This window comes from Sturnira hondurensis, unplaced genomic scaffold, assembly GCF_014824575.4.
Source record: "Sturnira hondurensis isolate 20B ecotype Veracruz unplaced genomic scaffold, ASM1482457v3 Scaffold0015596, whole genome shotgun sequence".
In the NCBI taxonomy this organism is placed as follows: Eukaryota; Metazoa; Chordata; class Mammalia; order Chiroptera; family Phyllostomidae; genus Sturnira; species Sturnira hondurensis.
The window spans coordinates 23,418,461-23,440,041 of NW_028088227.1; the positions used below are offsets into that span (position 1 = coordinate 23,418,461).

The following is a 21,581-nucleotide window of genomic DNA, read 5'->3' on the forward strand; positions in this document are numbered from 1 at the left end:
GGCGAGGTGGAGATCGAGGATTAAGCGTGCGGGGCTTCAGTTTTACGGAGATGAGTGTTGGCAATGGTTGGACTACAGTATAAATGCATCTAATTCACTGAACTGTACATTTATAAATGGTTAAGGGGGTAAATTTTATGGTACTTATATTTTACCAAAATTTAAAAAGGGAACAGGAAAACGAAGTACCAATATGAGGAATGGAAAAAGAATTCATTGTAGATTCTATAAATTTTTAAAGGATAATCATATTATAAAACTTTGTCAAAGATATTTGACAAGTTAAATTCCACAAGATTCTTGAAAAGCAAATTAGCAAAACTGAAAAAGAATATTTAGAAAACCTGTATAGTTAAAGGAATGGATTTCCTAATTTAAAACCTTCTTATGAAGAATACTCAAAGCCCAGATGGCGTCACTAATAAATGCTTCCAAACATATAAAGAGAAAATAATACCAACGTCATACAAATCCAGAAACTGGAGAAAAGTGAAATGCTTCCTAATTGATCCTACACAGCCAGGGTAACACAGCTATAAAATGTTAGCAAAAACAATCCAATGACAATATAAAGTGATTATATATCATAGCCAAGTGTGATTTATATATGTTAATATCATTTAATAAATTTATTTTTTGAACTCACTTAAGTAGCCCCAAATGGTTTCAGTGGTGAATTCCACCAAATGGATAAGCAATAAATAAAACCAATATTAAATAAATTTTTAAGAAAATAGGGGATGGATACTTCCCAATTTGTTTTATGAGACAAACATAATTCTAACACAAATACCTGCTATACAAGAAAAAATTGCAGACTAATATCCCTCATAAAAACAGATGCGAAAACCCTTAACAAAACATTAGTAAATCAATCCCAACAATATATACTGAGAAAATTAATGTAATTCACCATATTAACAGAATAAAGGACAAAAATTTTAAAATCCTTTTCAATAAATAAAAGCAATTTGACAAGAACACTTATCTATTAAAAGGCATCAAACAAAAACCCTATCACTAAAATCATACTTGATGTTACATTGAGAATTTATATCAGAGCCCTGGTTGGTGTAGCTCAGTGGATTGAGCACTGGCCTGTGAGCCAAAGGTTCGCCGGTTTGATTCCCAGTCAAGGCACATGCCTGGGTTGCAGGCCAGGCCCCCAGTATGGGGTGTGCAAGAGGCAACCACATATTGATGTTTCTCTCCCTCTCTTTCTCCCCTTTCCTCACTCTCTAAAAGTAAATAAATAAATAAATTTTTAAAAGTTTATATTAGAAACAAAGCATACATATCCACTTTCACCACTTCTATTCAACATTTTATAGGTGTTTGTTCACAGCAAAATTATGCTCAGAGACTGAGCATGTCTTTGCCAGTAATTTGTTTAACATAAATTCACTACTGGAAATAACATAATAATATCTCCTAAGCCAATGTCATACAGGATAATATCTTTTAATAAGCCAATACAGAAATACAAGTATACTCCAAACCAACGACAGGTTAATTACACTGTTGTTCCAGGCACGGGGGAGATGAAAGAAATTTAAGTCCAGATTCAGTCGAGGTGGACCTACCTATGAGTTGAGTTGGTTCTCAGAAGAGTCAGCTTAGCCACCCAACCAGCAGCTGATGTCCAGCTGCCCGCACTTATTGAAAGTTGCTTGTCCCCAGAGCACGATGCTAGTGGAACCAAGGTGCCGGGGTTGACAGGCCAAGTGGTCTCCTTCATGGGCTGCTGCACAGTTTCCATCACTGCCGACAGAGAATAGCCTGGCCCGAGGTCTTCAGAAAGCTATTTAGATCAGCAAAAAGTATCAGCCTTTAGCTTCAGAGAGCTATTTACATCAGCCTTGCCTGACTGAACACTCTGTGTAAGTCCTCATAGACTCTTGGTGTTCAAGTTTAAATGGTCATTACATCATAGTGGCTCCACCAAGTGTTCATATCAATAAGTACAATAATTTTGATGACATCATCCTGACGCAGCACCCCCATGTAAATAAATTTGCCCTTGGATCAAAACAACATCGCTTAAGCTATTACAAGTAGATTTGAAATCATAACAAACCAATACACAACAATAGGAAATCCTGGGCAGCACAATGAGGGAAGTAAGGCAATAAATAAATAAACAAACAAATAAATAAATAAATAAAAGGAATAACTACCAGAAAGGAAGACATAAAATTACGTACTACTAGGAGTTTGGCTCCAATTTATTTGTCCTTATCTCTCATATTCTCTATTTTCTTTGGTACATTATTTAAATCTCAAAATGATTAACTCATTCCCACCTCCTGGATAATTCTTGTTGGAGATGATTCCGTCTCACAGAAACATTTTTTAAATCAAGGTGTATGAATCCTTATTAGTTAAATAACTTTAACAGTCAACCGATTGGGGGTTTTGTTTGTTTGCTTGTTCCTTTAGCTTAATGCAGTTGAATACTATTCTGGGACCACCAGGGGACAAAGGTATAAAAATGCATGAGGACCATAGAGTAAATTAAAAAATGTTCCCACTGAGTAAAAAACCAAAGAGGCTAATATACTGATTCTTTTAAACTTTAAACCTGGCATGATTTTGTGGCAAAGTTCCAAGAGTACTTAAAAGTTATAAAAAACATACTCAAATAAATGCTTGCGACGGTTCCACCAGAAGAGAAAACGTGACTTCCCTTTCGATGCCCTTCCCTGGCATCGGTTCCGCACTTCCTGTCACACACACTTCATGGAGACGCAGTTCCCTGGGCAAGAAGCCTCACACACACACAAAGCAAAGCTGAGGAAAGTGCGCTCGCTGTGCTCCCAGCTCCAGTTCCTTCTCAAAATTTAAAAAAAGAAGAAGTTCAAAAACACAAACAAAAGCCCTGTTCTTTCGACTGGCCCTAACGTTGCCATGGATCCAAAGCAAATCCCAGCAGCTCTGCTCACGCTGAGCTGCCCTCCTGAAAGGGAGCAGCGCTTTTGGAATGACTGCTTAGAAACCAAATGCATTCATGGAATTTGATGTGATATAAAAATAATAAAACATGATACTCACGAAATACAGATACGCTACCACAACTTGCCAAACGGGGGCCTCCTGGACTCAGAGTGTCCTAAAGTAGCCAGTGAGTTCATGCTGCAACACTGGCCCCTCCCATGCTTGCTCAGAGAGAAATCTCTGTCCTGTGCTCACCTTGGCTTGGCCTGTCTTCTGTCCCAGGAGTTCACCTGACAGGTCCAGATTCTTCTGATACACAAGAACAGTACCTTTTATGACAATAATGACACTAATTGAGTGTGTTACACCTTCGTGCACAGTTGTGTGTGTGCAAAACTTCATTTACTTCTCCAACAGTTCTCTGAGGGGCACTGCTTTCTGCTCTCACTGAGGCTGAAAAAGGTGAAGTCATTTGCTAAAGTTCTCCCCACAGAGGCAGGATTTGAACCCAGCCCCATGACTCCACCCTTGAGCCCTGGCCCCTGGCCACCTGTGGCTGGTAGCAGCCTTCTTTAGATCAGGAAAGGCAATTAATTGTCATCGCCTCCACCCTTGCAATTACTACAACATAAGTCTTTGTTCCCTCTCCCACGGCCGTTTAGAACACAGGCATCTTTTTCTCCCAGTGAGCATGGGTCACTGTAACCAACCTCGTGAGCAGCTTGGTGGCGGGTGGCACTGTCTTTTATGCAGAGAACAATGTTGCTACCCAAGGCCTTTTCCTCCTGGAAAACTAAAGCCAGAATGACTTCTCCTGCCCTATGAACAGACCCAGCGAGGAGACCTTGGTCTGCTAACTGAATCGACTGGTGCTGCGGGTTTGCTGAGTGGATGAAGGACGAATGGCAGAGAGAAGGAGCCCCTAAGCGACGGGAGAGGAACCTGGCAGAAGCTTTGTGCCCAGTGCCCGGATGGGGAAGGCACTCCTGCCTGGGAAGTGGACTCATTCCCTACCATGACCAATGCTGGACCCCTCCCTGGAGCCAGCCCCTCTGCAGACCTTTACCATTGGGTCACACAAGCCACTGTGGCCTAGGCATGGGAGGGTCTGAGCCTCCGTCACCTCCTCCCAGTTATCCCATTTTGCAGATGGAAATGCTGGGCATTTCTCAATAGTGCCATGAACACTAACCAAGCAGATGGCTCTTGGCTGCAGAGACAGCAAGGCCAGAGGAGTCGGTCCAGGGTCACTCACAGTAGACACCTTTCTTCAAGGGTCACACACAGCCAGGGGACAATCGCTACCCAACAACCAACCTCTGTTGGTTTTCCGTCTCCCTACAGTTTCTTCTTATTTGGGCAACAGTACATATGCCTTTTCTAGGTGGGCTATTCATATTTACAATGGCTTATTAGATCATGTGGTATTGTGATACAATAAGAAGTAGACCATCTGTCTTGGTCCTGACTCCTGGCACACAGCTTCTAAAGCTCTGTGATTCCCTGGGTGGAGGAGCACCTTCCGCTACTCTCGATGAGCCCCTTTCAAGGGACACCTGGGACTATACTAATGAGGTGACTCTGTAGGCCCCTAAAGAGCTTCAGGATGGGGCCTGGTCACCAGGGAAACCAACCTTCCCATTAGAGGCTTGGACCTTTCAGCCTCACCCCCACTCAGATGAGTTCCTCACGATGGCCCGTGGTTGAATCAGTTGTGCCTGTGTAATGGAACGTCCCTAAAGCCCCAAAAGGTTGGGGTTCAGAGAACGTCCAGGTTGGCAGACCTGGCGGAGGCGCTGGAAGAGTGATTCCCCGGGAGAGCACTGACGCTCCACCCCCTTCCCCCGTACCTCGCCCTACGCCTCTCTTCCATTTGGCTGTTCCTGAGTTATAGTCTTTGTAATAAACCAGTAACAGTAAATTAAGTGTTTCCCTGAGTTCTGTGAGCCATTCTAGCAAGTTACTGAACCTGAGGAGGGGGTCACAGGAAGCCTCAATTGACAAGCAATCAATCAGAAGTACATGTGGCCCGGGACTTGCAATCAATGTCCGAATTGGGGGCGGTCTTGTGGGACTGAGCCCCTAACCTGTGGGGGCGGCGGGAACTCGAGGTACAAGCCAGGAACGTCAGGATTGCACTGGATTGTAGCACAGACTGCTGGGCAGGAAAACGGGTCGTTGCAAAGAAAACACCCCCACATTTGGCGTTGAGAGTGGTCTATTGGGTAAAAAAATAATAATAATAAAAATAAATAAAAATAAAAAACATAGTGTATCAGTTTGGGGATTTTATATATTGAAAAAATAACTTGATTTCAGCATCAGCACTGTTGATTTCTTCCATTTTGTTTCTGCTAAGTTTACATTTTTCATATGTTTCATACATTTTTCATTTTTAAGTTTTTAACATATTATTTTTTAATCCTCACCCAAGGATACTTATTTTTTATTGGCTTTAGGGAGAGAGGGAGGGCAAGAGAGACGGAAGCACTGGCGTGAGAGAGAAACACTAAGAGGCTGCTCCCTGCCCACCCCAACCAGGGGTCGAACCCGCCATCCAGGTGTGGGCCCCGACCGGGAATTGAATCCGCAGCCTCTTGGTTACAGGACAGGGCTCCAGCCTGAGCCAACTGAGCCGCCCAGCAAGGGCTAAATTTTTTATCTTGACATCATTTTAGACTAACAGAAGGATAGTAAAAAAATAATAACCCCTTTTATTTTGTTGCTGTTGTTGCCTAATGTGTCAGTCTGGATCCAATCAAGATACAGGAACCACCTAGTAATTTGACCAGAGCAAGTTCAACATAAAGAATTATGAAACTGCAACAGGACAGTAACTATGCGGAGAAACCCAAACGGCAGACTATGGCTGAGAGAGAATAACCAAGGAAGAAACAGACCTAGCAGCCACACACACACACACCACCACCACCACCCCGGCTACCCTCCCAGCCTGGGCTTCATAGCGTGTTGGAGAAGTCAGCTGTCTGCCCACACCAGAGCTGGTCCACAGGTGGGTGCAGTAGGAAAGCCTGCTGGGACAGGCCACCACCATGGCCCTGGTGTCCTGCACACTACCGCCCAGGGGACGCAGGGAAAGCCAGGCACCTGCCACGCTTTCCGCAGGCCAGGGCTCAGAACTGGGGCAGGGAGCGATCCTGAGGAAGGAGGATGAAGGAGTGGAGGTAACAGCACGCCCCCCACCCCACCACCCCAGCATGCCCTCCTAGGACACAGGCTCCTCACATGCACACCCTCATCCAGGCCCATCTGCCTCGCAGCCTGGGACCAGGGGAACCAACTCGAAAGAGCAGTCTGGTCCCGGGTTCTGCGAGTAAACTTTGGCCCGGGAACCTCATGCCTTCTGCCAGCACCGGTGAAATGAGAACAGGCCAGCTGGTTGGCTTGCAAGCAGGATTAAAGTGCAGCCCTTCCCAGTTCTTGACACAACCCTGGAGAGCCCAGGTGAGCCCAGGCTGGGGGTGGGGCGCCAGTGTGAATGGGCGCCTGGGATTTGCAGTGACCACACCAGGAAGGTCATGAGAAACACCCTCCAGGGCACAGGCATGCTGTGGCTGGTGGGTGGACATGCAGACAGTGTGGGGCGTTGGTATGAATGCAAGTTCTGGAGCATGCTGTGTCCATGTCAGGAGAACCAGGGTGAAATGGCCACTGGGCCCAGGCCAGGCTGCAAGGTCCCCAAGCGCTGCCCTCTCTGGACATGCAGCTGGAGCAGAGCACCTCCAGATGCTGTGAAGGACCGTGAAGAAGGAGCGAGACAAAGCAAACCATGGAAGGAAGCCCCTGGCCCCTTTTAATGCCCTCACCACAAAACTTCACATCACAGTCACTGTTAGGAGCTGCGGCGATTAGAGAGTCCAGTCGGTGAACACTGTGTGGGTGCTGAAGCAGAGAAGCAGACCTGAGAATGAATCTACAGGAGCACCGCCCACCCCTCGGCCACCCAGCATCCGTGAGCAACATTCTACACACACTTGGACAGCCTTACAACAACTAAATAATGCTATATCTCTCACTAAAAAGACACAGCCGTCTTAGTGCCAAGTGAAAAAGTTCATCGCCAAATGAGAAGATACCCCGCCCCAACAGTTGTGCATCCATCGCTACACCTACTCCTCAAATTCAGTTACGATTCCACTGAAAATTCAGTCATCTGAAGATTAAACTGAAATGCCAGCCTCCAACAGTTTGTTTATAAAATAAAAAGTGGAGGTGCCTTGTTAGCGCAGTAGGTAGCGGGTCAGTCGCATAAAATAAAAAGTGGGAAGAAGAAAATGGTTAGTGAAAAACACGTGCATATAACAAGCAAAGCACGTACAGAGCCACTACGGCCCTCGTTTATGTAACGGGCAGCGAGGCTGCAGGTCAGCGACATCGTGGCTGCCTTCCTCAGCTGTCCATCCCGAACCTTCTTTGACCTCAGTGGGCAGAGTGACCCAGAGCTCCATTTTGGAAGGCCTCGAGTTTTCAATAGTCTTGCTGTGTTTCTGTTTTGGGGTTGCTGCTGTTTTCATAAACCTTTACCACTGGTCATGAAAGGGGTAAGAGATGCCCCAATTTCCCAGATGCCATGGGGCACCATAACCCTCCTGGCCTCCATTGTGTTGCAGAAACCCAACATCCCCCTGGGGTAACTGGGACCAATCACTGAAGCCAGCAGATTAACCGCCCCCCCTTTTTTTGGCCTGTTGGTTCAGAGACATAAGGAGCCCAAAGTGGCCAGGTGGCAGTTCAGTGGGACCACTGCCCTCTGGAGACCAAGCTCTCCAAACCATCTCTAGATGGTTTGAGATGACAAGCAACAAGACTTCTGCAGTTGTGCCCACAAGAGGGGCGTTGTGGCCGTGGGGACACACCACCACATTATGGCCCCTGGTTCAAAGTGTGTATTGTACCCTGTGATGCAGAACCCACCCTTTCGGGAGGTTGCCTCCCATTCTACCTTTCAAGTGGGTCTGCCACTTCTGAGTCGTGGCACGTGGGATAAGACCGCTTCAGTTCACGGGCGTGAGTCCATTGCTGCACTGCCTTTGTTTGAGATGAGTTTCCTGATCACACGCCTTGCTGTCCAGAAGGCCATTCCAGCGGATAAGGCTTTTGTGATGTCATGGATGCCGGTGCCAACAGAAGCAGGACAGACAGGGAAGTCAAATCCATGTCCAGAATATACGTCTACGCCGGTGAGGACAGCTCTCTGCCCCTTCTATGATGGAAGAGGTCCAGTGAAACCAGCCTGCCACCAGGCGTCTGGCAGGTCACCAGAGGACTCAACGCCGCCGGTCTGGGCTGCTGGCAGCTCAGGCGCCCAGCAGCAGCAGCAGCCGGGTCAGCTTTGGTGAGGGAAGGTCATGATGCTGAGCACATGCAAGACATCCAAGCCTGCCACTGGGTCACTTATGGACACGCTGAGCAAGCCCTGGACTGGTGGCAGTCAGAGCCGGCTGAACAGAGTACTTGGACAAGACACGTCTAGGGTACTGTCTGGGTCTGACACCCAGAGGGTCTGCCACTTTCCACCTGACAATCCAGGGCCTCTTTGCAGCATGAGCCTGTTGATGGGCTTCACTGGGAACACGGTGAATTCACACTGTGTGCATTCAGAGGTCCATCTGTGTGGCTCTCCCAGAGCCAAGTTTCCAACCCTGTTCCTTCCAAGTTGTGGATCAAATATTAGGAGCCTCTCCTGAATTAATACACGTCCATATACTGGCCACTCCCCGCTCCGGACATGGTGGACAGCCCAGGGGGCTGCCCAAAGTTCAGCCCCCGAGGGGACCTCCCTTCACCCCGTTGGCAGGGTCGCCTTCAGTGGGGCCCCACTGCACCCACCCGCTTCGGGCGGACACTGGCACACCCTGCAGACCCACCTCTAAACCGGGCTCTCGGTTTCCCTTCCACAGTTGATGGTTGTAAGAACCAGGCCAGGGCTCCAGGCTGGGACAGCTCAGGTCCCAAGGCTCACAGCCCCGCGCTGTTTCCAGGCCACACGCTGGGTGCTGAACAGACAAGAAGTCCCTGGTAAAACAGATGACAACAAAGCCACTGCGTCCACAGACATCTTTGTGCGTTGGGTCCTTCCATGGCCACCGTGAACCCGAGTCAGAAGGGCCCCGATTCTGGTCCCGGCACCTTTTGATGACTTTGGAGCCAATGTTTGTTGAATAACTGTCTGAAGGAATGCCTACCTCTTGGGTTTCTGCTTGGAAACATCTCAGGTGCCACAGAAGACGAGAGGCAGGGCAGCTGGGCCTGGCTTTCCTGCGGCCATTGCGCGGCCTCAGTCTCGGTGAGGCCTCTGAACCTGCGGCTCTGCAGAGAAGAGCGCTTGGGCGGGACGGGCCTCAGGGCACCGTCCGGGTCTGAAAGTCCGCAAGTGTTTGTCCTCGGGGAATGCGCGGCTGGTGCCCTCAATCACATCAATCAAGGATTTCCCAAAAAAAGCATGAAGTCGTTTTTTAAAATATATTTTATTGATTATTCCATTACAGACGTCCTATTCCCCCCCTTCATTCCCCTCCACCCTGCACACCCCTCCCCCACCATTCCCCCCTTTAGTTTATGTCCACATGTCTCAAGTCCTTTAGATTCTATATTTCCCATACTATCTTTGCCCTCCCCATCTATTTTCTACCTACCATCTATGCTACTTATTCTCTGTACCTTCTCCCCCCTTCTCCTCCTGCCACTCCTCTGTTGCTAACCCTCCATGTGATCTCCATTTCTATGGTTCCACTCCTGATCTAGCTGTCCTCTTAGTTTGCTTTTGTTTTAGGTGTGGTGGTTAATAACTGTGAGTTTGCTGTCCTTTCACTGTTCATATTTTTTATCTTCTTTTTCTTAGATAAGTCCCTTTAACATTTCATATAATAAGGGCTTGGTGAAGATGAACTCCTTGAATTTGACCTCATCTGAGAAGCACTTTATCTGCCCTTCCATTCTAAATGAAGGCTTTGCTAGATAGGGCAATCTTGGATGTAGGTCTTTGGATTTCATGACTTGGAATACTTCTTGTAGTTTATTATCAGACAGTTCAGTCCTCGCAGGTGCCAGGTGGGCACGGCAGCTTCTCAAGGCAGCCCTGCTTAGCTCAGGGTACAGATGTCCACGGGCGTCCTGCCTGCTGCTGGGGGCCACACCGGGGGAGCTGGAGACAGGAGGGAGCTCAGAGGCCTCTCCACTGGAAAACAGCGTGCGCCAGCCTGCACTTGGACGCTCCGCGTTCTTGGCTGAACATTTGCTTTGTTTGAATCAATTAATCCGGCTCTCTACTCTTCCCACCCCCAACCTTGCTTTTAGAAGAGCATTAATATTCATGTGTAAATTAAAAATAGCACAAAAAGCTGACTCCTCACTTCCTGCCCCACAGGCCGTTTTCTTCCTTGGCCGGAGCACAAACCCCGGGTGGCAGCTTGGTCAATGCAGGCCTGTGTGCTGGCCTGGCCGGCCCAGCCACCCCCACTCTGCCCTCAGCATCCATTGGCCGCCTGGGCCTGCAGTGGGACTGCACAAGGGGCCCACGCCCAGAGGAAGGGATAAAAGGCAGCCCCTGCCCACCTCTCCTGCCACGCAGGACGCAGCAGCCAGGAGGTGACCAAGAAGAGCAACCAAGATCGCAACGTGAGGGGGGAACCCTACTTTTTGCGGGGAGGGGACAGGGGACTCGGGGCGGGGGTGGGGTGGGTTGGAGAGCTGGGCAGTAGTTTAAAAGGTAGTTTAAATGATCCTTTAGGATCATTGCAGCATTTCTAAAGTGCTGCAATGGATCTTACTACTGCGTCGGGGACGTGGCAGCAAGAGGGTCACTTTGCCTATGCTTTTATTACCATAAATCAGAGAAACCGCCGTCTGGGGCTCAGAGGTGATTGCTGACATTTTCCCAGAAGTACCGCAAATATTGACTCTTCCTTCTTTGAAGAGGAGGGTTCTGCTTCTTCAGGACTGAGGATAGCAGCAACCTGATGCTGGTTTAGCTCCATCTTACAGATACGCGTCTCTCTCTTCCTTGCACCTGCCTTGGCCCTGGGAACATGACTGCCCCTCACTGTTCCAGTTCCTCTCAACGGGGAATGTCAGGGTCCTCTGGTCACCACTCAGAAATCCCATGGCAACTGAGAGGGCTTTGCAAGTGAATTATAAATCGGGTCAAAGAAATCAGGGTTTATGGTGGGTTCAACCGTCATCAGTCTTATTTCTCAGGGAACCGTCACATCATGTGTGATGTGTCCTAAGAATTGAAAGCCCAAAATCTCTTGTTTTTTATATATAGAGATTAACACAGGAGTAAGAGGCTAATTGATGCAGGAATGACATTCACAGAATGAACAGGAAACACGGATATTTGATTTCCATTTCTCTTAAAAGATAAGCTTTAAACTATCAATTGTTTCTTAGTCAAAGGGAAGAATTTAACAGGAAACTTGTTTTAATTAATTTGTAGTATGGCTATGAAGGAAATCACATTTTATGGAGTTTTAAAACATATATAGAATGCTTTATGTCTCTTCTCTTAAAAATCTCACTAGTCATATTTTTGCACAAAAAATAATTAATTTACCTTCCTCTTCCCCAAATCATCATGGATTTTGAGAAGCATCAGGATAATGTAAAAGTTATAAAGGTTTTTGTTTTGTTTCTTTTGTAAAAATTGATTTGAAAGGGAGAGAGAAAAAAGAGGGAGGGAGACATCAATTTGTTGTTCCACTTATCTATGCTTTTTTTTTTTCTGAGCAACCTGGCTAGATCCTCATTCTTTTTTTTTTTTAAGATTTTATTTATTTACCTTTAAAGTGGAAGGAGAGAGAGAGAGAAACATCAATGTATGGCTGCCTTTTGTGTGTCCCCTGCTGGGAGTTGGCCTGCAGGGAACTGGCCTGCAACCCAGGCATGTGCCCTGACTGGGAATCGAACAGCGATCTTCTGGTTCGCAGGCCCATGCTCAATCCACTGAGCTATGCCAGCCAGGGCCTCTATGCATTTATTGGTTGGTTCTTGTTTATGCCCTGACCTGGCATTAGCCGGCACCCTTGGCACAGTGGAATGATGTTCTAAGCAGCTGAGCTACCTGGCTGGGGCTTGTTTTGTTTCTCCAAAAAAAAAAAAAAATCAATAATTGAAACTTGAGTACAAAGGATAAGAAAGTAGGAAATGTTAAAGATTTTAATCCATCTGAATTTTTCTATCTACATCTGATACGGCCAATTATTCAGGACCTCGGAGCAAAGCGAAGTGTGCTGATAACCGATAGCACGACTCCAGCAGAGATCAGGCCAAGGCAAACATCCTCAACTCTCTGGCCCTTAGAAAGGCAGAAATAAATAACATTTTAAATGTTTTACTCCAAGTTATTTTGAAGATGTGACATTCAACATGAGAATGATTTTTCAACACTTTGATGTAATTCTTGTATTCTTTTTAACTATTGTAGTGCTAAGATTCTTTAATAAGAATTCAAGGTCAAGAGTTGGTGAATTTCTCCTGCATGTCTGTTTTGTGAAACAATTGAAAACTGCCCTTCGTAAAACGTGCCCTAACCCCCGGGATGGCGCAGGTATTTCTTCAGTGTACAGGCCCTGGTGTCAAGTGCACGCGCAGGGGAGTGGAGTGTTTTTGACTTTGACGACTGCTCAGGAACACTTGGGAGTGAACGAACGAGCGACACCCCCCCCCATTCGCCTGAGGCAGCACCTCCGTGGGCACTAAGTCAGTACCTGGCAGTGGTCCCTGCTACACATCTGTTCCCACAGCGGAACCAGCTTAACTTATAACCTGAAAACGCGTTTTCGCTTCTGGTCCATCAGTGTACTTTTCTACCACAATTTATTTTTCCAGTAAAGATTTGCATTTTAAATGAGTCAAATTTATATATTAATTCAAAGGAAAGCAAATTCCAGTTTTATGATCCTTGAAATCTTTTGGAAGAACCTGCACTCCTCATACTAAATTTATTCTTAGTAACATGTACGTGCTGCTGTATGAATGGGGTTCTCCTGTCTTCCAACAGTTTATTGAGAGAGTACCAAATACTACTGATGTTTGTGCCCTCGTTTGGCTCTGCATCGCCTTACCTCTTTCTGATTGCACCTAACAGCCTGCAGTTGCCCCTCTGCCGGCCTGTTCTGTCCCTGGCGGGGAGCCCTGCCAGGGCACAGGGTGGCCCCAGGGGGAGGCAGGGGTCAACCCCAACACTCCCTCCTGCTCTGTCTCCATATTTTTGCTGAAGTTTCCCATTAGCCAACCCCAGCCAGAGAAGCCAGAGGGCCCGGGAACTTGTCAGGGTGGCAGACAAGGAACAGAGAAGGGACCAGGAAAGAGCATCCACTCTAAAAGGTGGATGGGAGGGCGGTGACGGCCCAGCAAGTTCCTAGAATGCCCTGGTCTAAGCCTGACAAGGGAGATGCACCAAGGCTGGCCCAGCCCCCTCCTTTGGCTCAAGGTCTGCACAGGTAACATGTTAACTGTTCTGTGTAACACAAGGCAAAAAGCATGAGAGGGCATCTCTCCTCTGCGGCCCCCTAGGATGTCTGAGCTGGAGAAGGCCGTGGTGGCCCTCATTGACGCTTTCCACCAGTATTCCGGACGGGAGGGCGACAAGCACAAGCTGAAGAAATCCGAACTCAAGGAGCTCATCAACAACGAGCTTTCCCATTTCTTGGAGGTGAGTCTTGCTTTTTAAAATGGACTGTTCATGCATTCTCCTCTCCCCTGAAACACCACTGTGCTCTCCTCTTCTGCATGGCCATGAAGGTGATTCCAGGTCTGTTTCAGGACTCCTAGGCAGCTTCTGAGAACTTGTGTGCATCACCAAACCCGCATTATGGAGGCTAGCTTAGTTGGACCCCCTTGTCTTCATTTTCATTTGTCCCATGTATAGTAGGAGCGTCAAGGAAAAATTGCTCTCAAAGGCAAAAGTTCACATTCCAAATAGTGCTAGCTTTTCTCTGAAATGTCTAAGGGTTCGCAGCAATGATGGTAGAACGGATGGAAAACAGACTCATGACTTTTCATGGGCCATGGTGCTATAAGAAAGATGTTAAAGGTGAACTTGTGTTTTGGAGACAAGGATTACTTTAGCTTAGCCAGATGTTTCACATCCCCCGTGGTGAGGAAGATGCTGTTCACCCAGCAGACATTCCCTGACCACTCTTAAGTTCAATACTCGGAGACACAACTCCAAGGACATGGCCTCTGCTCCTGAAGCATCCAGGCTGGCCCATCAATAAAGGGCCACAGCCTTCGTGACCAAGGGCATGAGGGCCCTGCCTCCACTGGAGGCCTGAGGCTGGGGGAGGGCTGGTCAGGTGCTTCATGGGATAAGGGACGCTGGGGAGGAACAGGCTCCAAGTTAGGAGCCTAACTTGGGAAGCTGCCTGAGGGCTCCTGGTGAGTCCTCCTTCCCCGAGCAGGCCCCATTCTGGCCTGTGGTGAAAGGATGTCCAGGGACCTCATCCAGGATTCACTTCCCTACCTACCCATTGGTGCCTGCCCTTGGACCAGCCACCCAGTGTCTCTACTGCACATCAGTCTTGTGCCCTCAAAGCAATGAACTGCAATCTACCTCGTACCTGCCCTTCCCTTAGCACCCAGAGCCAAGGTCACTGAAGTAACTAATCACACAGAAGAAAATAGGCCAGCCAATGAACCAGCACACTAATGTGTGACCAGAGCTAATCCGGGGAAGATACCAGAGCACCCTGGTGGTGACAGGGAGCCACCCTCCCAGCCAGCTGAGCCTCTCGGTGTGGGGCAAGCCCCAGGCTCCCGCAGCAGGGCGGCACCCACAGTCTTCAGGTTTGCTGGGACTCTCCTGGCCCACTCCCACCCAAATACTCCAGGGCTGTGAATGGCACCAGCAGAGCACAAGGACTGATCTGCAGGCTTGAGGTGGGGTTGGGGAGGCATCCCTTCTGATTCCAGGACTGGTGTCTCAGGCATTCATGTCCTGGTGGCAGCTGTGTCACTCACGTGTTAGTTATCCATTCCCACCAATTCTGCCTTCTAACCTAACAATCAGAGTCCCAGTTTCTTCTGTAAAAAGGCTTGCTATGAAGATGAAATAACACAGTGTTTTTAAAGTGCTTAACATATAGTGAAAGCTCATACAGTTAACCAGTAACTGCTACTCTTATTTTAAAAGATAGAAAAAGCTTACCATGTGGTAACCACAACTTACAAAAGATAAGTAATTCAAGGGTAGTGTACCAAGGTATCACGAACATTTGTTGGCCTGGTTTTATCAGGGTAATTTCGGTTTGGAGGCAAACCTATAATGTAACTGCAATGACACCCTGCTGCCATCCATCTTTTGGACGATGCTTTAGGTACCACCCGACCCCCACCGGAATCTCAGTCTTTCACAGGTTCTAGACTGCAGAAGCCACTGCCTTCCTCAGGCCCAGCACTGACGCTCTGGAGACTGGTTACTCTGAACAACCCGCATCGATGCTCTTCTTCGGTGCCCACTGCCACATTTCCTCCACCACAGTCAGAGCCCTGAACCGGGTTTGTTCCTCAGAGACTTTGTAACCATTCACCCGGGCAGAACTGTCAGGAAAAGTTCCATGACACCTAGAAAGCAACTCCAGTGGCAAAAAGAACACATATGGTTAACAAATTTAGGGCATGCTCCCAAGAGTTACTTCAGCAAACAAAGAGACAAACCATTTTCAAAACACAAAAGTCTATGGAAGCCCTCACGTTAGGAACTTCCACACATAGAAACTGAAAAAATTTAGGGGGCCGAAAGTTCATTTTTTCTTTCAAGACATTTGCCTGTAATACGCTCCAGCTGGTTGGCATGCTATTCTTGTTTTCTGGGTGTTTTGTTTAAAGTGTAGCGGTAACAACCTGCAGGTTTTCAGACCTCAGTCGTTCCATTCAGGCTTTACAAGTAGCCGGTCTCACTGGAGCTAAAGTGTGGTAGAGAAGGCACAGATCCCCACCCACAGTCCCCGCCTGGGTCACAGCAGAAGGCTTTCCGGTACTTTGTATTTTACCCCTTAGGTGGTTTCTGATGTGGATTTTTTAAAACCAGCCAACTTTTAATCATGTTTTGATGGCCTTAAATTTCATTTAAAAACTAGCTGGGTGACTGATCTCTCTTAGGAAATCAAAGAGCAGGAGGTGGTGGACAAAGTCATGGAAACACTGGACAACGACGGAGATGGCGAGTGTGACTTCCAGGAATTTATGGCCTTCATTGCCATGGTTACCACTGCCTGCCATGAGTTCTTTGAACACGAATGAACTAGAGAAAGCAGTCAAGCTGTTCCTGTAACAGAGGTGAAGGTCACGCAAGGAAGCAGAGAGAAAGGGCTTGCAGGCTAGTAGGAGCTGAGCTTTCTGGCCCTGTTGTAGCAATTAGAAAGCTTGATTTACTTTGTGAATGAAAAATTGAAAATCTCTTTCCAAGGGCTGTCTTTACCGGTCCCTATCATTACTTCTGCAATGTTAGGCATACGTGCTAGCTGACTGGTCCCAGGGACTCCTGGTAATACCATGTAGGAAAGTCAGTTCTCAGTCACAAAACCTGTGTTATACTGGCTGTTACGGCTGCACAGAATCCTGCACAGAATTCTGGGTTAGGATTTAGTGGTCAGGGTATTTGTGGTTTCCTTAAGTCTCTACTACATGTGAAACTACAAAGCTCTATCCACCCTTCGAAAAGGCTGCCGTTTCTTTAATTCATTCATGAGCAGTGCAAATGGAACCTAGTGTACTTGGATGGTGTGACAATGTTGTCCCACTAGCCTGTAGAGCCTGGCTCATTTAGATCCCTTTTGCTACGGTGAGCTGTGATTCCTCAGTAGATATTTAATGCTAACAGTTCTAAATGGAAAAATGTCTCATAAACCAACAAGTACTGAGACTAATCAAAACTGAGAATCAAAACTCTACATATTCTACATTCGGTGGAATTGTGATGGGCTCACACTTCGATGGATCTGTGGAACGAGCGTTTTGCAGGATGGTTGGGTTCAGGACCAAGGTTTCAGATGAGCCTCTCTGGAGATAAGTGCACTGCAAGTAATTTCATCTCTTCGGTCTCCTTCCCTGTCTGTGAGATGATGGGTTATTGCTGATATGTCTGGTCTGTTGGTGAATGTCGTTCCTGACTTGTTTGTGCTGCTCATAAAGTCGGTGTATTTGGAAAGCTGAACTTCATGTTTTTGCACCCACGAATTCAAATAAATCAAGTCTCAAGTAATCAACTTACTAACATTAAAAATCACTTTCAGGAAAATTCAAATTAATCCTACTCACCTCTTTTTCTGATTTAAGGACTCAACTTCATTCAAAAGTTGATCGCTTGTATTTGCATTAAATAAAAGCACTGTGACAAGTCTCCGTAGCCGTTAAACACGAAATAAAAGCTAAATACGTACCTGCAAAACTGGAAAGAGGAGTCAAGCACAGGGAGCCCGGCTTTCCTCAATGCTGCAGTTGCCAGGGCGGGTGCGAAGGTCGGGGGTATGGGAACATTTGGGTGATGACGAGCGCGGAGGGACAGGACGCGGTGAGAAGCGTGTAGGAGGCCGGGCGGGGCGGGGGCACGGAGGGGTGGAGCGTGGGGTGGGGGGAAGCAGGGCCGGGAAGAGAGCGCGTTGTAGGACTCCTCCCCCTTTCTCCGCCCGCCCACTGCGGTCAGAAACTTCCGGTTCGGTTGGCGTTACGTAACCTTCCCTGGACCAATAACCATGCAGAGGAGTTGCGATTGGTCCGACCGAATTCTAGACAGTAACGGAGTGACCGGGCCATGGTCCTCAGTGAGCTAAACTCTCCGGGATCCGCTCGCTGCAGGTTCGGTCCCGCCCCCCAGGCTCCAGCCCCGGGTTCTTCTTGCGGGACGTGTGGGGCGTTGTCACTGCTCTCTGGCGGGTTTGGTCCCGCGTTATCAGTGGCCCCCGTTGGACACTCGATTCTGGCTGGATGGTCGTTGTCATTTCAGAAGGCCGCCCCCCACCCCGAGGGATGTGGCTAGACTGGGCGAGCTACCCCTCCGAGAAGACTCTAGCTCCGCGGCCACGCGGGGCTGATCTGTCCCTTAGGGCCCCCCAGACAGCCTCCGGCTCAACAGGTGCAGCCGCACCAGCACCCTAGGGCAAATGCAAACCTTGCGGTGGAGGAGCCCCTCGCGCCTGTTCCTGGAGAGAAGCCTACCGCGGTGTGCACAGGACGCAGCCAGGGGAGTGCTGGGATGCACAGCAGCGAGTGGGGGCCCCCACAGTTGGGGAGGCTGAGGGTAAGGGGCCAAAGGAGCTCGGTCTAATCACTAGGTCGGGGGACACTCCAGGGCTTTCCAGCAGGAGGGCGGAAGCGGGGGCGGCATCTCTGGAGAGATGAGGGTCGGGTGGAGTGATGGGAGCCAGTTTGGGAGCTGTTCGGGAGCACTCCTGTGTGAGTAGACCTCTGGGGCCACCATCCAGCGCTCCACACCCTCGGAAGTTTCTCAGCACCGCACAGCCACCCTCAGGGAATCCTGGGGGCTTCCTTGCACCAACTATGGTGAGCTCCAGGTTGTAAAACGTCCATTCTCCTCCTCTGACTTGCCCTCAACTGAGAGGGACCTGCTCCCACTGAGAGGCACAGTCTAGTTCCATGAATGGGTGGTGATGTCCCCACACGGCCCGCCGGGTGCTGCCTCAGACATCCCCAGGGAGAATCAGGTCCCTGCAAAGGGGACTCTGCTTTTTAAATGACCTCTGTCAGCCTAGGCTGCGTTTCCCATCATGACCCAGATCGGCCACACCGAATTCCCTGTGCCCCATCTGTTTATCAGTTTAATCCACGAGACTGGACCACAGTAGTCCAGAGGATGTTCTTGACAGCAGCATCGTGGCTGTCGGCGGGGGCGGAGACTCTTGGGATAAGGCAGAGCAGAGTATCCCGTTTGATGGCCCAGCACTTACAACTGCTGTTGAAGGGTCTGGAGCCTGCAGGGACTGCCACCCTCAACCACAGTGGACCGTCGCAGCATTTGCTGTTGTCCCTGTCCCAAGTCTGGGCAACACAACTGACAGACTTTCCTGCCACTCAGAGGAGGAATCTTCAGCTCATATCTGTGGGAGGGGAACACTTGGCCTCAGGTTTCCACACATTGACCTCCTATACCCCATCCTTGCCTCCCTGAAGTCCTCTGAATGCCTTAGCCCTGGGCCATTCTCCCTCCTCCCTGGCCTTTTCCAGCTGGATCAGGTGGCAGGGGGTGGGGTTGAGGTTGGACAGGCCTGGGCTCCCCCTGCCCTCCTCATCTTCTCTGGCCCTGGCTGGGGTCAGCACCAGGGGCCTCTGCCAGCTGACTCTCCCCCACCATTCTAGATCCCCTTCCTGCCACTGGCCCTGTTCCAAGCAGACCCTGTTCCCTGCAGCCACCAAGGGAAGTTAGCTTTCCATTGCCCTGGGGCCCTACTCTGGATGTCTCCCTTGCAGGTGGTTTGTATCCACATCATGACACCCCTGTGAGTTCCGTGATTCTGGGAGCTTCTCCCTGCGGCTCCACCCTGCAAGGTCCCACCAGAGTCTCCAAGGCAAAAGGGGCCCTTCTGCCCGCACACACCAGCTGAGGCCCTGGACACTATTTGCAAACTCCTCCTAGGAAGCTCTAGGAATACCCCCATCTCTGTCCCATGAAGCTCCTGGGTTTGACTGCTGTTGTTTCAGGGTTTCTGTTTTTATTTCTAGTTCAAATTTATCACATTTACTCAAATCCAATGAAAGGCAGTTTTGATGATCACTAAAGATTAAATATAAGGGCTTAGATGACCATTATAATCTTACATGAGCCTCAGCAGCCAGTTTACATGTGCAATTTCTTATTGGTTACACAGTGTTGTGATTTTCTTGATCAGGATGTTCACCTGTGGAGATTTCATTCCTCTCCGCCCCAGACACAACTTCAGTTCCTGTAATTGCAGACAGATCCGGCCAGATGAGATCCTGGCACAGCCTCCTTTCCCTGCCTTTGGTGAGAGGACTGCCCTCTTCCTAAGAATGTGAAAAATAAACATCATTCAAGCAAGTTGGCAGGAAGGAGGCTAAGCAGGGTGGCTTGGGTGCAGGCTGGACACGAGAAGAGGCCAGGCTGAGGCTGGCAACCTCCCCAAGAACAGACCTTGATGTCCCCAGGCAGTCTTGAAGATACCCCACCCCCACCCCTGCCCTCGAATTTAACATGCAGGTCCATGGGAACCTTCCATACTGTGAATGCTGCTACTGAAATTTTCCCAAGGGGCTGGGAGTGGACACAGGGGAAGGAATGCTGGGTCACGTGGGCTTTACAGCTCCTTCCACACAAAACTCTAGTGGGGGCCTGTTAAATATCCTAGGCACCAGGCCTCCGAGATCTGGGATGGGGCCGTGTCTGGCTATGGAAGGGGCTGTTTTAACAAGAACTCAGGTGATTCTGATCCTCAGGAAAGTTAGGAAACACCAGGTTGGTAAGGCAGCACTGTCAGGGATCCAACCTTTTGGCGTCCCTGGGCCACACATTAAATAGACAAACGAAAACTGATGAACAAAAAAAAAGGTTTTAGGTAAATTTACGATTTTGTGTTGGGCTGCATTCATAGCCACCCTGGGCTGCATGCAGCCCGTGGGCTGGACACCCTGGGTGGTCCTTCCAAAAGAACTGTGCCTGGCCTGCCTGTAGTCTCTCGCTCAGGATTAGATTGTGTGCAAGGCAGTGGGCAGGGGAGAGCTCACCATGCCCAACCCTTGAGGACTCCTGAGCAGGGACATCACAGTGCTTGGCCAGGCCTCTCTTGACTGCAGCTCCCTTGGTCAGGACAAGGGTGCAGGATATGCCCTAAGGGCATAGCTTCGGGCACCCCATACCCCCTTTCTCCTGGTGGTCACACCTTGTATGATATACCCCCTCCCTAAGTATTCCTGATCTTGGGAAGAAAGTACCCAGTCTTTCACTATTCAGTGTGATGTTCGCTGTGGGTTCATTGTAGATGTCCTATTTTTAGAAGGGTTTGTTAAGAATTGGTATGGTCTTTAAAAGTTTTGTCCAATACAGGAGCCAAGTCACCTGGATGGACGTTTTTTGATTATCCAGTATCTGCACTTGGTATAGGTATATGCAGATCATTTGTTTCTTCTCAAGTCAGGCTTCCTAGTCTTTCTAGAAACTTTTCCATTTCATCTACCTTATCTAACTTATTGGCATACAATTATTCACAGTATTGCTTTATAATTTCTTTATTTTTATTTTTAAGGTGGGTAGTAATGTTCCTTCATTCTGAGTCTAGTAACTGAGTCTTTTTTTTTTTCTTGGTCAACCTAGCAAACAAAAGTTTGGTCAGGTTTGTTGATCTTTCCAAAGAACAAGTTTTTGGTTTCATTAATTTTCTCTATTGGTTTTCTATTATCTAGTTCACAGCATTCACTCTTTTTATTATTTTCTTGCTTCTGCTTGCCTTAGGTTTAGTTTGCTCTTCGTTTTCTAGTATCTTTAGGTGGAAAAGTTAAGTTATTGACTTGAGTCTTTCTTAATATAGGCACGTATTTCATAAGGTTTTTTATGTTGTCTTCACTTTAAGAAACTTTTTAGTTTTACTTTTCCATTACCATTTAGTCCCCTTATACCCCTCCCCGCTGTAGTCACCGCCCTGCTGTCCGTGACGAGC

The 21,581-nt window shown here is 48.3% G+C and overlaps 1 protein-coding gene and 1 long non-coding RNA gene across 2 annotated transcripts; one reads left to right on the top strand and one right to left on the bottom strand.

The window, feature by feature from the left end:
• The first annotated feature begins 10,364 nt into the window (after positions 1 to 10,364).
• S100B (S100 calcium binding protein B) lies at positions 10,365 to 17,295 on the top strand. Its single transcript, XM_037065144.1, has 3 exons — positions 10,365 to 10,572; positions 13,471 to 13,609; positions 16,057 to 17,295. Exons 2-3 carry the CDS (start codon positions 13,472 to 13,474, stop codon positions 16,195 to 16,197), a joined length of 279 nt encoding a protein of 92 aa, XP_036921039.1. The 5' UTR covers positions 10,365 to 10,572; position 13,471; the 3' UTR covers positions 16,198 to 17,295.
• On the bottom strand, positions 12,049 to 17,483 carry LOC119000230 (uncharacterized). Its single transcript, XR_005069266.1, has 2 exons — positions 17,337 to 17,483; positions 12,049 to 15,530 (listed from the first exon to the last, which is right to left on the bottom strand). It is a non-coding gene; the product is annotated as an uncharacterized LOC119000230 (long non-coding RNA).
• Positions 17,484 to 21,581: the final 4,098 nt, after the last annotated feature.

What these genes read in the sequence shown, in the direction of transcription:
- S100B (XM_037065144.1), top strand. Translation starts at nt 13,472, where the DNA reads ATGTCTGAGCTGGAGAAGGCCGTGGTGGCCCTCATTGACGCTTTCCAC. An exon ending in AGCTTTCCCATTTCTTGGAG is followed by an intron (nt 13,610 to 16,056) that starts GTGAGTCTTGCT and finishes GATCTCTCTTAG; the next exon opens with GAAATCAAAGAGCAGGAGGT.